General features: G+C 39.2%; 1 protein-coding gene across 1 annotated transcript in view; it reads left to right on the top strand.

The window, feature by feature from the left end:
* LOC104919268 (copine-9) overlaps nt 1–16,268 on the top strand; it is a 72,831-nt gene that overhangs the window by 48,308 nt on the left and 8,255 nt on the right. The window contains exons 10-18 of the mRNA XM_019266396.2: nt 2,080–2,121; nt 2,414–2,489; nt 4,170–4,223; nt 4,479–4,540; nt 4,972–5,018; nt 7,328–7,509; nt 8,681–8,808; nt 13,181–13,283; nt 13,906–13,963. Coding sequence (XP_019121941.1) covers nt 2,080–2,121; nt 2,414–2,489; nt 4,170–4,223; nt 4,479–4,540; nt 4,972–5,018; nt 7,328–7,509; nt 8,681–8,808; nt 13,181–13,283; nt 13,906–13,963 — 752 coding nt within the window. The remainder of the gene's footprint in view (nt 1–2,079; nt 2,122–2,413; nt 2,490–4,169; nt 4,224–4,478; nt 4,541–4,971; nt 5,019–7,327; nt 7,510–8,680; nt 8,809–13,180; nt 13,284–13,905; nt 13,964–16,268) is intronic.

The following is a 16,268-nucleotide window of genomic DNA, read 5'->3' as shown; positions in this document are numbered from 1 at the left end:
AGCACTGGTGTTATTGAGACTGACTCAGCTTTCACACAGCACTCTGTGATGCGTTCAAAGTCAGGTTGGGCTGTGGTTGCTGCTAGGTACAGGCTGCATATAGTATACATATAGAAGTGCTTACAGTGTCACTTTTGGATCTAAATATTGAACTTGAAGAATTGTTTTGCTTATTTCTATGTGAGACTATTAAAATGAATTATCTTGTCACCTTAAAAGATAAAACTAGCGTTGTGTAAATGTCCTGGAAAAAACAACCCCTCAGTTTATACCCTGGCATTCACTCACAGACACTGTACATAGTTTTTAGGGATATTTGTTTTTATTTTTTTGTAAAAGTCAAGCAATTTCCCAAAACAGCTTGCCGCTGTAGTTTAAGGGATGTTCAAGTGTCACTAAGTTCCCCACATCACCATCATGTTTTCATAAATAAACATAGATTTGCCTTGTGTGACATTCATGCAAGTGAAAAATTAGAGAACTGGAGGAAAATAATAATAAATCACACTCAGTACAGTTGGTATGATCAAGAAAATTATCTATAGAGACCAAAACAGTTTTTTGTACCAGGCTGTAAACAGTGAAGTTGGACATTTTAACATGAGCACTTAGGGAGATTGACTCGTTCTGCAGTTTTTTAGTATTATTATTATTAGTATTAGTATTTAATAATTAGTTTGGATTAGATTAGATTATCTTAGATGAAATTCAGTGTTTTTATTATTGCACAGATTACATTTACTGAGACAACAAAATGCAGTTTGAATACACTAACATATATACAGCAGTTAAAGTAAGCAATCAAGTGTAATTATAAGTACAAATGATTCTAGTCAATAGTAATACTCATGCAACATTGCCAACGTACATGCAACGTACCACTTCCTCCAACTTTGTGCCAAGCAGCACTGTTTTTGTTTATAGTCTTGGAGATGACAGGTACACAAAAAAGGAATTCCAGAAACTACGATAATAATCTTCTCCTCCACAGACATGCATCAGCAACAGTTAAAGCTTAACCTGCAGAACCAATTTCCCACAATGTCTTGCAGCGTTAGGCACTTTTTAGCTGCATGTTTAGCTGTCAGTACATTAAATGAGGATGCATGCAGAAAATATTTACAAAACATATTTCTCTGATAAATAAAAAAGGTATAAATCATAATGCATGATACAAATAAAGCACAAATTTTGTCTTGTTAAAGTCATTAAAAATGTTTTTGAACCTGTGTTGAACACATGATATTAGTAAAAATGTCTCCGACTGCACTGCAAGCAAACAGCCAGACAGTAATTTTGCCCATTTGGTTTCTGTTTCTCAAAAATTTCAGTCCCTAAATTACTCCCACCTCCTTCTGATCTGGTCTCCAGACCTGTGCCTTCTGCAGAAAGTGTCTTCATGGTTTTCATTGGTCCTCTGAGTGTTTTCTCGCCAGTTTCGCTTGGAGAAAATAGAACAGACGGACAACTATCTCTACAGAACATTAGCTCCCAGGGCTCCACACCGCACTGCAGAGAGCTCTGTAAAATGGGCCCTTTAGGGCATCTCCTGAAGAATGAAATTCAAACTGTAGGCCTACTCAGGAGCAAGTTATGATTTTAAAAGTAGTGAAATAGATTACATTGTGTAATGCATACTTACACAAGAGCAAAATACTCAGGTACCCCCCAAGAATGACTTAGTTTCAATAATGTTAGTTGTAATTTGTTACTCCCACACCTGCCAACACTTACATACACCCTATCTGGCTCTTCACTCACTAACTGTATATTCAATGCACTGCACACAGTCTTAAAAGCCTCCATTCATTTGTCTCTGCTCAATGTGGAATTGATGATGTTCACTTGCTGAAGAGCAGTCTGAGCAGAGACGTGTCTTGAGCTCACATCACGCCCTGTACCTGCTGCGTCAATAATCCTCTTCAGCGTGACACTGTTGAATCAGTGAATGTGTAATTGCTCTGTTCCCAATGTGATTGATTGAAAAGACTATTTTATTTTTAATTAAACAGAACGTCAGGAGATGATCTGGCAAGGAGCAGATATAAGAAGAAATAAGATATTCTCTGTTTATTTCAGGACTGTGAAGGTGGATGTCTATGACTGGGATCGAGATGGAAGGTAAAATCATATGCGGATAACCGCTCAATATAACTTATTCACTCTGACATCTGTCAAATGTCAGAAGATAATGAAACGCCTCGTGTGCATTCTGTGGGTGCAAGTTTGCAGAGTTTTGATGTGCTACAAAACAACTCATTATGCGGCAAAGATAGAGGTTGAAGCAGAAACTGGGAGATTGACAGGAACGACTATGGAGAAAGAGATGTGGATAGAGACGTGACCATTTATATGAGATTCTAAAAATTTGTGTTCAAGCTTGCCTGTATGTGTGGGTGTTGTTTGTCTGCAGCCATGACTTCATCGGCGAGTTCACCACCAGCTACAGAGAGCTGTCTCGGGGGCAGAACCAGTTCAATGTGTATGAGGTGAGCCATGACATGGGGGTGGTTTGTTGTTTCTCACTGCTTTTGTCTTATGGAGACCTTTTAACTTCAATATAGGTGATTTTGATATTTTCACTTACTGGCCCTCTAAAACTCTACAACCTTTGCAAAGGCTCTGAGGTGAAGTAATAAAATATTAAGTGATACAATAGGTGATAAAAATTGCTGGAAAACATTTTCCATACACCTCCACAGGAATGATTTCACAAACTGTATTGCTCAGATTTTTTTTTAGTATTGTAATACCAGCGGGTTATTGTTGTTACAACCCAGGAATGAGAAATATGAAGAAATCAGATGCAAACTGTTTCACACTGTTTCAAAGGATGTCAGTCGTTCCAAACTGTGATTTGAGTTCTCACTTTTTATGAAAGGAAATGATAAACTACAATGGCTCTGCAGCTGTGCATGCCTCCATTCTTCAGAAGATGATAAAGCTGGACTTATCTGTCAGGATATATAACAAGTGGCTGTACAAAGGTTTTTGATTCGCACTAGGCTTTAGGGTACATACAGACAGAATCAGACGCTGTGGCAAAAACGCACGTTTTTCCACTCATTTGAGTTGCGGTTGTGCAATTTGGCTGCGGCGGTACAGGCCACAGCAGTGAGCTGGATCCAGCTTTTAGAAAAATGCAGCCCGACGTCACACTGTGGTCATCAATCAGGTGCTTGAATTGGGCAAACCCTCCACAGTCAGCCTGAAATGTCTCTGAAACTGAGACTATCCAGGTGGATTCATGGACTAACTTTGTTTAATTTGATGTACCCAGCTTCTAATGTGTCTTGCTGCAAAATAGAGACACAAAGAAGTTTCATTTGGTTTGTATCTGATGGTTTGACCTAGAGGAGAATTGGTTGAGAGACGCAGACAGTGAATGAGAGTGAGCAGGCATCTGCATCAACAAAGCCGGTCAGCAAAATAAAAACTTATTCCCTAACACGCCCCCACACCTCACCACGCACCACCACACATCCACAATCTGTGGTGATTCGCCACAACACCTTATTTCATCTGAATATGGCCCTAGGCACAAAAACAACTTGGCTAGGTTATGTACCTAATTACGTTTCGGAAGTCACAGGACCAGTGTGTACGATTTAGTGGGACAAATAGACACACCCCCAGCAGTACCGTTCACTCCCACACACTGCTGCATGACCCTGCAGTGATTTGTTGCAGCCCCTGATCCCGTCTGAATGAACCCTTAGCCTGGCATACCATTGTTGCGCTGATAGAGGAGCTGGCGTTAGTCGTCACTGTAATTTGAATGATGACGAGCAATGCAGGGAGAGCTTAAATCACCAATAGGGCTAAGCAACAAATTGTCTGCCACCCAGCTGGCTAACTGCCTGTGTGGCTGCTGGAATTAAAGTGATATCACAAAATGTTTTTATTGCCTGCTCATACAGATTTTGCCCAAATGAATAATTGGATGGATGTTTAATGGACGGATGGATTGATGGTTTAATTTCTTTCACCTCTCATTTTGATCTCTCTATATGCACACAGTATAACATTAGATCAGTTTCAATTCATGGCTCGCCAGTGTATCAGAAATCTGTTGAATTATTCATGTTCATTATGAACCATCATTCCCAGGGTATGAAGTGGTTTTACAAGTACACTCTCAATCACTAACTCCCCCCCTTTACCGGCAGGTTTTAAATCCCAAGAAGAAAGGCAAAAAGAAGAAATACATCAATTCTGGAACTGTAAGTCCACTCACATCTGCTGTGTCATTTCCTTCTGTATTTTTTGTTATCTTTTATGTTTATCAAGGTATCATCACCTCATAAATCTGCTTCTCTCTCATGGACTCCTTCGCTGTCTGGCCACCTGTTTTTCTTTTTCCTTCCTGTCTACCTGGCCCCGGTTCCTTTTCTACCCTCCCCCTCTGTTCATCACTTTGTATGTGTGTTGGTACATGTGCATGTGCGTGTGTGTGTGTGTGTGTGTTTGCTGGGCAGGTAACTCTGCTGTCCTTCAAAGTGGAGTCCGAGTATACCTTTGTGGATTTCATCCGAGGAGGGTGAGTGGAATAATAACTAGCCTGCTCTCACAGCGAGTGTCAATAGCCACCATTTTGCTGGTTTGTGTCTTTGTGTGTAGTTTTCTGACGGCGCTAGATTCAATTTCTTAAAAAGCTCTGTCGTGAGCGCTGCAGTGAATTCATCTTGGCTCTAAAGAGGCAAAGATTTGAGGGAAGTTTGCGTTGGTAAATCTCATTTGTAAATACCTAATTTATTCAGTTCATTCACTTTTAATTACTGGTTCCATTTGTTTTACCTAATTAGACCTTCAAGATGGCGGAGGGAATATTGTCCCACCATACTAATTAGCCAGTGAACCAGTAAACTCATTATATCACAGTTCAATGTGTTGGTGTGTGTGTTCATGAAATATACTGACGTGTGTGATGTTCTTTGTTGTTTTCTTCTCTTTGATTCCCTTTTGCAACAGAACACAACTGAACTTCACGGTCGCTATAGATTTCACAGCATCCAATGGTAGGTCACGTACTGGTGTGTTTTACATGTCTTTGTCTTGGATGTTTTTTCTGTGTGTGTGTAGTTGTAACACTTCACTGGCTCCCTGCTCCTTTGCATCAAAACCCAGATAGAAAACCTAGATGCGATCTGTCAACCGTTTCAAACTTACATCAAACATAAAATCAGACCCTCACAGCTTGCAGAACGGACATATGAACTGCCAGAAATGAATCACTTTGGGATAATGCTTATCGTAGCAGGGAGAAAAGGCCTTTATCCTGGTGAATGGGATCCTTAAAGATTCTGGTATAGATGTCTTTCAGACGGAGTAGAGCACAGATTTTTGTACACTCAGCTGAATTAATCACTCTTTCCAAGGCCTTGTGGTCTTGTTCGGTGCTATTTCTGTACCATGTTCATGTTTCCCGTCAAGATGCAGTCCTCTGGTGCAGGAGTAGAAATTTCTCAGCATTTGAGGGGATACCTTGAATTCCCTCAAGCGGCTGAGGTGAAACAGTCTCTGCTTTACCTTTCTTACCACAGAGTCTGAGAGTGAGTCAATATGTAGCATTCAGGTCAGGCCCCAGAATCCATTTATGTGTGCCTGCCCAAGCTCTGCAGATATACAATAGCTTGCAGTTTAATCTGATGTTCATGTAAAACTTGAAAACTTGTACCAGGTGTTGTCTGTTCAGTTGTACAACCAAGCCCACTGTCCTAATCTGGAACAGTGACTATTGTACACCGACAGTGGAAATTGTGGATTGGGTCCACCAATGTTTTACATTTTTCCACAGGCCAAACATTTATAGACAATCTAGCAGATACCGTATGCCGATGATACAACTTTATTTAACTGAGATCTTCCCACTACAGTCCTGATTATAGTGCTACTATAATGCATAAATTGGTGGTTTGTGGGTCTGGATGCATTTTTGATCATGGATCAACAGATATTTTGTGGGTTGAATGTTGCGGATTGTCTCTCATAACGAGTCAGTTGGGTGGGGATATAAGTAAAAAAAAAACCCTGACCTGCTCATCGCTATACTTTCATATTTATTTCCTTATTGGGGGAAATATTATGTATATTTTACTAACATTTTAGTCATGGTTCATCAACAAAACCAAAACATACATTTCTTCATAGTTTTCATTATCAAAGCCATAAATGCTGTTGGTTCAAATTGAGTCTTTGTACAAATATAAACTGAGCTGAATATCTGCTTACAAAAAGTGAGTGAGAAAATCATTTCTCGATTTAAGTGAAGTTAAATCGAAGACCTCAAACACTCACAAGCGCAGACTGTAAGATGGACACGTCATTGGTTGTGTTACTCTCTGTCTTTGTTTGTTGTAAGTGTTAAAGGCTTTTAAAAGGGCTTTTTAAGCGATCTTAATGATATATCATTAAGTTTCTATCGTCCCTTTAAAAAAAAAATAAACGTTTAATGTATCCATAACTGTGTGTTATTGCTGTTTGTCTGTTTTTTTTACCACTATGACGTGCGCTGCTGCCTTTCTTGGCCAGGTCACCCTTGTGAAAGAGGTCTTCATCTCAATGGGTTTTTTATCTGGTTAAATAATGGTTATAGAAATACTGAGATCACTCTAATAGTTTTAAACCAAACCTAGGTTACTGATGCAAAATACTTAACAAAATACTTGGCTGAATATGTCATATGATTGTATTCTACTGAATATTGGTTTAGTCATGCATTAAGAAACACATCCAGTTACTGTTGGAAAACCTTACCTATAAAATATAACACTTTAGTCTGGAGGCACTTGTCCCTTTCCCCCTTAGTATGTGACCTGGCGTAATTTATTTTTTATAGCAGTAACGCTTAAGCTTGAGGTGGTGGGCACACCGCTGTCTTAAACAGATTAAGGCTCTTAGTTTTCACATGGTACAAAGTGCAGTCGACTGTGCGAGGTGCACAGGGCGTGGTGAATGTGTTTGGTGTTTTCACGGCCACAGGTGTGCGCTGTACACCTGTGACGCAGTTGGAAGCTAGATGGGATTAGGAGGAATGCATTATCAGTAAGTGTGTTAGGAGCATCCATCTATAACGGCTAATGAAATCATCCCCCCTCCGTTGATTCTCTTTGAAGCAGCACCCTAATTTCATAAAGAAGGAGAGAGTCCAGACCTGCTTATCCCAAAGGGATAAGTGGCCAGATTATAGCCATGTGTTCCTAAAATGTAGAGATTATGTAAGACATTCATATGCTTGAATCTTGTATTTTGCAGGTAAAAAACACACAAAGAGAACAAGATAGACATATTGTTACTTCATTGTGTTGTCTGCGTATGTTCCTCCAAGGTAACCCCTCCCAGCCCACCTCCCTCCACTATATGAGCCCCTACCAGATGAATGCATATGCCATGGCCCTGAAGGCAGTGGGTGAGATTATCCAGGACTATGACAGTGACAAACTCTTTCCTGCCTATGGTTTCGGAGCTAAGATGCCCCCTGACGGCAAAATCTCTCACGCCTTCCCACTGGTAAGACACACACATGTGAAAGCGCACATATAAATTCACGCGTAGACACACGCACACACACAGTTCACCCGTAGAAGGGTGTGGTTTGGACCTGGAGTTGTCGCTGCGACAACAGCTGGTCGCACAAGTTGAGAAGCTGGCTCATCTGCCTGCCAGTGGGGATCTCCCAGCATCCCCTCCACTTCTTCCTTGCATCCTCCTGAGGGATCAGGGCAACCAGTCAGAAACTGCTGGATGCTAAGCTGAAGTGAAGTCAAACTCTCTTCTTGTGTTATCAAAATGGGTCTATCTGGGTTAAATGAAATCAACTTTAACAATACTGGGAGCTTTATTTAAAGAGTAACTAAAAATAGAAATAGAGGTAACGTAACAGCTTAAAGGTCCAGTGTGTATGCATATATGTAATATTCATAACTATGTTTTCATTAGCGTGTAATCACCTGAAAATAAGAATTGTTGTTTTTGTTACTTTAAAATGAACCTTTTATATGTATAACTGCCATGTTTCTACAGTAGCCCAGAATGGACAAACTAAACATTGGCTTTAGGTTTCTGTGTTCTTTGCACATTTGGTGGCCAGCTTTGCAGATGGTAGATAGCAAACCAGACATCATGTTAGTAGATGAGAGCATGACAGTAAAATCACGTGAGGTCGGCAGGAAATATCATCAAGGGTAACGGTAGATTGCTGTCCTCTGCAAGAAACTTACCACCTGATGTCATGTAGCTCCTAACAAGGATAATAAGGAGAGAACAAGGCAACGTGGACAACCAGAAGATAATAATGAATTAATGACATCAGATAATAGACAAAATTCTTCCATTCTTTGTAAACGATACATCATCACCAAAGAAACATATCGTCATGCGTGTTTTCTATCAGTGTTTCTTTGTTATTCCCATGTTAATCCAACTAGAAGGTGTCGTATTCTCGACAATTTCCTTGTAAACAGACAATAACAAACAGTCAGATGATAAAATAAATGCAGGAAGAACACATATTATCACAGCAATTAGCTGCATAATAAAGATATGTTTAATTATCTTCGATGTAACGTGCGTCAACACTTTCTTGTTTACTGCACTGCCTTGTTAATTATCCTCTTTGTAAACTGGATGTACGGATGTACACTGTGTGCTTCATTAATGTGCTGTATGCTGTCTGTTGCAGAGTGGTGACAATGACAGTCCAAACTGTGTGGGCATAGAGGGGGTTCTGGAGGCTTACTTCCAGAGCCTGAGGACGGTGCAGCTGTATGGGCCCACCAACTTTGCACCTGTTATCAACAAAGTGGCAAAGTAAGTGTGTGTGTGTGTGTGTGTGTGTGTGATTTTTTTCCTTCATATTCCCAGGCCTTGAGCAAAGCTTATTAGTGACATGACTCAGAAGATTAGAGATTTTTTTTTTTTTTTTTGCAGGAGGCAAAATCAACATGTGCAGGATTAAGGAGGTTACAACATCCCATCAGCTAATAATAACCTAAAGTGTGTCATCAGATTTGAGTGGGAACATTTATAGAGCCATTTTTGGGGAAAAGCGTTTGATTTTTTTGTTTTGGATTTGTTTTTATTTGGCTACTTTCATTTGAAATTCAGCATGCAGAAGTTGAGCTGCAGAAACCATCCTAATGGAAACTATCTGTCAAAACGCATCTGGCAATCAGCAACTGTTTGTTTTTCTTTTTCTTTTCATTTTCATTTCATTTTCCTTGCATGGTTTAGAAATCCTCCAACATTTCTCAATTTGATAAATGTCCTTGTCTTTAGTTTATTTGTCTATCCGTGTGTTTTTTCATTGAATATGCTGAGTTAGAGTAAATATAACTTTACAAGTAGAGGAAAACTGACGTGGAGCTTTCACACAGTGTCTCACTTCTGACTGAATGAAACTTTAAATTACTGTACATACTGTATATCGTAAACAGGAAAGCATACAACTGTACATAGACTTTCAATGAAAAGGCACAAAAATTAATTGGTATCAAATTGGTTGCATTATAGTTTTATAATTTGAATTCTTACATTTTTCTGCTCTGCTTCTGTATAAATAATAAAACAATATTATTTTTTACATTCTCAAACTGTTCTATTATAACATTTTAAGTTATTGTCACTAAATATTTGGACAGTTTTATAGGTGGCTGTGACATTTATCTTCTTGGGAGATTTTAATGTTGTAAAACTGACAAAATGACTTACAGTTGTGTTTGGGATGATAAAAAGGATAAAGATGGAGGAAGGACAGATTAAACAAAGGCACATTGTCTCAGCGACCTGGCTGCGTAGAATAGTCGACACACAGTCACATAAAAATCTGTTTACAATATGCATATATAATGATAACGTAGGATCTGAGGGGCATTAAAGACATTAAAGAGAGAGCGCTTGACTAACTGAAAACAGATACATTCTTTATAAAATGTGTTCACAATGTGTATTGGATGTAGCCTTTTAATGCTTTTGTTTCCAAATGAAGTTTGCCTTGTAAATTATTCCAGGCCCTGGTTGCACAGAACAAAAATACAGTTTTGCTAATTCCAGAACAGACTCTGGGGATGATTATCTTGGTCTGATAGCAGTTTGAAAAAAAGAAGAAAAAGATTTTATAAAGGCAAACTTGGAGTTTATCAAGAATGGTTATGAAGATGAAAACGTACATTAATCTTCCTCTGTGTTTTCAGTAAGGTCCTTATTTATGTGTACAGAACACATTGTGACAGTGATGTCCAGTGAGATCCAGTGTCAAATGAAAAGAGATGAATCAAGCCTACAGGAGGAAGGCTGACTCATACATGCACGGGTTGCCACCGTAATCCACAACAGATAAATGACTATGATTTTATGTGGCTGTTTCTTTAAAAAGTAATGAAGTAACTAATTTAAACATTTTCTAGTGTTTTTTCATAACTTAGTCATATTCCAAAATATCCATATGAAAGAGACGATCATAAATTAAAAGTTACAGCTACTGTTTAAAGAATAATGTTGTCTACCCTTTGCCCAGACTGGGCATGATTTATGGAGAAAGTTATAAATGAGTTCATTCATAGTTCATTTGAATTGGTAAAATGACTCACTTTAACATGCAAAAAGCAGTCTGGGGTGATTCATTTAAACAGAGGGCAACTGTATCAGTAACTTTATTATCTGCATACAAATAAATCCACTGGCTGGAGGTTCCTTCGTTAGAAAAATGGAAATCAGAACAGTATAGAGCCTTGAGGTCAAGCTTTTGTGATATTTAGGAATGAATAAATAAAAGAATAAAGCCTGGTTGCTCAAATGAGCCACCTGTAACGACACCCACCTGTCAATCAAAGCAGCTATGCTGTTAATTCTGTATAACTTTAAACATTAATATAATTTGAAAGTGAGTTATATAGAAATTCGGCCTCAGTGCAGTTGTCATAAACAGGGAAATTAACTTTAGAGACCAAAACTGTTTTTTGTACCAGGCTATAAACATGTTTATTTCTGCTGTAAGGTTGGACATTTTAACATGGGGACGTATAGAGACTGACTCGTTCTTTAGCCAGCCTCGAGTGGACGTTTGAGGAACTGCAGTTTTTGGCACTTTATCTTTGGTTTCACTTCACAGCCACAAAGCATGCTGCTTGGTTTTGACCAAAAGCGCTAGTAGGTTATAATCCTCATCCTCCTCAGTTAGTCAGTGGGCATGAGCCAATGACGGATTAAAGGAATGTCTATTTTGTTTACGCTGTACCATAAAGCAAAGACTTATACCATACAACAGGTGAAAAGGTTAATAAAAAACAAAGGATTCGGGTGCCGCATGTAATCTTATGTGTTTGCTGTGAAAAAGATGGATTTAACAAGCTGTTCCACCAGAATGGTGTTGGACATTGTATCTCATGTGTCAATGAACTGAATTACCAGTTGTCAGTGTTTTATCCCAGTGTGCGACACCACTGTGTCAAGCAGCAAGAGGTATAGAGGTGGCATAGAGATCACAGATTGGAAAAAAAACAAAACAGAGGTGCTAACACACACACACACATACACATACACACTCATCCTACCATGAGGCTAAAATCCCTTACACATAAACACACACACACACACACACGCATACACTGTATATGAACGCACACGGGGACACAAACTCGCAGATCAATGTTGTGTTCAGCCAGGTGGAACAGCCAAGACGCTTGTATTAGATTCTGTCTCCTTGCAATAAGTACACAAACAGCAAGTGAAGGACACCCACACACATGCACACAGTCACACACACACACACACACACACAGTCACGCACACATGTGTTGAAACAGTCTCATAGCTCATCTGGCATCATATCAAGCCCGAGCTGATATTTGGCAGTGTGGATATATTAATTTGTTTTTTTTACCGAAGCCTGTGTTGCAAAGGGAATGGAGTGCGGTGGAAAAACAACAAGCGAGGCCATGTGATTGTCTTCATTCTATGCTGTTGGATGCTTGTTGTTTTTGAAGGGTCACTCTTTTGCTTGAGGTTGTAGTTTTATGTAGTAAACAACTCAGAGGTCTGGTGGATGTGGAAACAGCTCAGGGGTTGTTGTGGTGTGTGGAAGTTTTTTAATTGACTTTTTATGTAACATGTTATAAATATATAATTGTTTTCTAGCAAGACTATCTAATATTTTATCAATAGAAACCACTGTGGTCCTAAATGCTAAAATGTAGCAGAGACTGAGAAAGGTCACTCTCTTTTGTCACCAGTTGCTAAAGCTCCTTAACTGGTTTTCATGTTATTGTGACTTGTCACTTAATATAGGTGACACATATTCTAATATGAAAACATGTTTGCCTGCTTTTATATATGAACATAATATATTGTTTCACAATGTTTCACTTTAATCTCACAGAATCACAAAGTCAATTGGAAGTAATGTTACGCTGATCTTGTATTAAAGCTACTAGTTAGTCCAACATTTGCAGCTTACCTTACAGCAGATAAACATTTTTTAATTGATTGTGTACACTTTACTTTTTGTTTTTTTGGTTTTGTAAAGGTGAAAAAACAAAAAAACATCTAAATTTTGTCTCAAACCAAAGCACCGTACCATGTCAGTATCATTTTTTTGTTTTGTGTATGAATACACATACAGAGAGGTGAATAGATGGGTAAAAAATAACATTGGACCTCACCCAGGAGACCGCTGCTAGAGTCCTGAACCTAACCAAGTATTTGCTGCCTCAACCTAACCAAACTGCGACCTGAGCCAGCTTTTATTTTGAAAATGTGACACTGCCACGCAGTGTTTCCAGGTTAAACTTCATGTAATGGCATAATACTGTAATATGTTTGGGTCAGTCTTCAGTTATTGTTTCACTTTGTCACCTTTGCTCTGTACAGACAGTGTTTGCTGACTCAGGGGCTTTTGGTATTAGAAAGTAGAACAGAAAAGGCCTTCAGGTGAAGGTAAACAGGTCAGACAAATAAGTGATGTGTGTGTTATTCTGTCTGTCAGAGTTTGATTTAACCTCGTATAGAATTCCTGACCCACCATAGACTGTGGAATAATGTATGAGACCAACAGGCAGGTGCGCTTTGAGTTTCCCTTAGACGTCTGTAACTCTGGTGCACAGGCAGATTGTTAGCACTAACCTGGGTCCATTTTGTCCGTGTGTGTGTGTGTGTGTGTGTGTGTGTGTGTGTGTGTGTTCCCCAGCTGTGCAGCAGAGATTACAGATGGCTCCCAGTACTTTGTCCTGTTGATGATCACAGATGGAGTGATATCTGACATGGTCCAGACCAAAGAGGCTGTGGTCAACGTGAGTAAACAAACACACATACACGCACACACACACTCATCTGTAACAACACGCAGACTGATGGATAGCAGAGATTTTCCTTCAGTTACTCCATCCTCTTGTCTTTTGCCTGGTGGGGGAGGAGGAGGCATTATGTTTCTCCAGAATGATGCTTTCGATGATGTCTGGATAAAAACAGCTGGACGCCTGACAGCAATCAGCATTCTGTGATGAGCAATACATCAGAAATAAAGTAGAAATACCAAAAATAGAACTCTCATTGTGACTGATCACTTTAATTGTGAGGTCAATGGTTTTCAATAATCTGTCAAACGAATACTTGAGAGGTGTCTGATCCAATTAGGTCGGTCCTGAGTGATTTCTCTCATGGCAGGGAGTATAGCAGAGTGAAACTGAAGTGTTTGTTGTTATTTTCTCCCTCCTAAATATCTTCCACGTTAATTTACGTCTCAGATATTTACTTCAAACTCTCCAAACGATGCTAGTCCTTTTGCTGAGGTTATACAAGGTGCACATCTCCTGATCGTAAGCTAATGTTGATTTCGGAGAGATCATATATGTCTTAATGCACCCTGATGATCCGATGAGCTCACCTGTACTGTTCATTGTCTTTCCCGTGTAGGCATCATCCCTCCCCCTTTCCATAATCATCGTGGGTGTTGGACCAGCTGAGTTTGATGGTGAGTGTTTCATTTTAGTAATGTGCCTCTAATTTTTTTATGTCAACATGAATAAACATGACAAAGAAGAGGAGGGTCACGCTCAATGACAAGAAGTCAGCCTCAGCGTTGCGCACACAGTGCAGAGGCCTCCTAATGCTGTGAATTTTTGTAACAAAATGATGTGATTTGTGTTGTTTAGTTTAAAATGGGTTTAAAAGCAATCTGCTCACTGCTTTTGTGGCTATCTTTATATTTTAATATGTTTATGGGATGCTAGGAGCCGAAGTCTGCACCTGTTTTGGTGGTCCTTCTTTGAAGCCTCCGCTGTACAACACTTGCTAAGTTAAAGCAACATTACGTAAAAAATTGTATTTTTGTGATTTAACAGTCCAAGTTTCATAATGTAATCCCACTGTGATAAATACAGCATGGACAGTTGTACATGTGTATTTGAACTCACAGTCCAGGCAGCCTGGCTAACAAACTGAGCTAACGTTAGCTGACAGCAGCTATAGTTTGCTGTCCATCGGTAAACTCACCAGGTAAATCATAGAGAGTTGAGACGGAGCAGTTAGAATGCAGAAAGAGCCGTATGAATGACAGAGACACCATTCAGGTGAATACAAGTCAATGTAGCATCAAAATGATTTAAAATTTCTCATTTTATGGTAGAAAAAAGTTACATAATGTCACTTTAAATGACATTACAGCTGGCAAGACCCTCAGTACTCAGGGACAAAGATGGAAACTAATTCACCACCAAAGCCGTGAGCTCCATCCATAGACTTAATCCATCAAATTTCTTCACATATCAGATGTTAATACACCTTCTTATCATTATAGGAATATAACACTATAAATAGACACTATTCTGCACTGTATAAAAACAGCTACAGCAGTATCACTCACTGTCTACATCTTAATATAAAGAGAAGAAGGACTTATACAATATCTACAGCCTCATAAAAGAGATTCTTCAGGACCTAGGTGCACTGTGGACATCAAGCAAGGAGGCGTTTATTAAAGGTCAATGGGAAACAAACAAAGTGCAGAGCGAGCCCCACAATATGTATTTGATGTCTTTGGAACGAGACGCAACAGTCGACTATGTTTCTACAGTACAGTACCATTTGTTCTATACTCCAAAGAAAAAAAATGTACAGAGACCACTGGATTGTAGTCTTCATTCAGGCTCTTTTTCAAAGAAGACTTTTCACCGTCACAACCTCTGTGACTCAATTCCATTTGTTCTGCACCAATGCATTTTAAATGTAAGCCAAAAATCTATGAAATTCAATATCCTTTCTTCTGATGCAACTTTAAGACTTGTTTTCAAACTGCATGCTGTTTTTCTGATGTAATATTTTTGTCATGGTGCATCTGCCTTTACTGGATGATCATTTCAATTTGCTTGCTTTCTTCTTGAATATGTGGTATCAATTCATGATAAGAACATGTATTAACATCTGACGTGAAGAATTGTGATGAATTAGTGAGTCTAATGCTCACGGCTTTTGTGGTAAATAGTTTCCACTGTATTTCTTGTTCCAGTGTTGAATGCTTATTGATTTTTATGGAGGTGATTACCTCATCACGTGTAGTGTCAATCAGTGCTGGAGATTCTGTGTGTTTGTTATTTTAGAGGCGTCTCTACTACTTAATTGTCACCCTGATAAAGGCCGGGCGGTCGAAAATGTTTTGTCTTCAGTAAATAAGGTGACTCTTGTCAGTGAAGGTGCCCTTCCTCTCCATATCCTCAACATTAGTCACAAAATAAGGGTTATGCATAAAGAGTAAACGAAGACACAGAAAAATGTGCATGTTCCTTGGTCTTAAAAGTACAGTTACCTTGGTACATAATATGTTAGTTAGCTGAAAATGCCAATATTTGCTATTACAATGACATTAGAGCAGATAATCGCCTTATTTAATCTGTTGCCAGAGCCCTGCATGCACGCTGCTTCAGCGCGTGCAGAAATCTCAAGAGACCAGCCGTGCTTAGTCGAATTTATTTGCGTAGCTATGATTGGAGGAAGGGTTTAGGTAGGATTCTGGTAAGATCGTCTGTCCACACAACGTTTCTCATCAGTACACATCACAAAAAGATTGAATGTGCGGGGACTTACTCATCACGATGTATCACTGGTGGTCCCATCCTGTGCGGGGTACCTTTGAATAACGCATAGCTGAGCAGAATTTGAGCTGACCACAGGAAGCAGTGGCCATGAGAAGCAACGTGCACCGAATAAATTTGAAATGTAAACAGATTTAATTAAATTCAGCAACCTTGACATTGCAAAGAAACAAACACATGATGCGTGTT

This window comes from Larimichthys crocea, chromosome XV, assembly GCF_000972845.2.
Source record: "Larimichthys crocea isolate SSNF chromosome XV, L_crocea_2.0, whole genome shotgun sequence".
Lineage (NCBI taxonomy): Eukaryota > Metazoa > Chordata > Actinopteri > Sciaenidae > Larimichthys > Larimichthys crocea.
The sequence above is the reverse complement of the archived record's forward strand: the minus strand, read 5'-3'. Positions and strand labels throughout refer to the sequence as shown.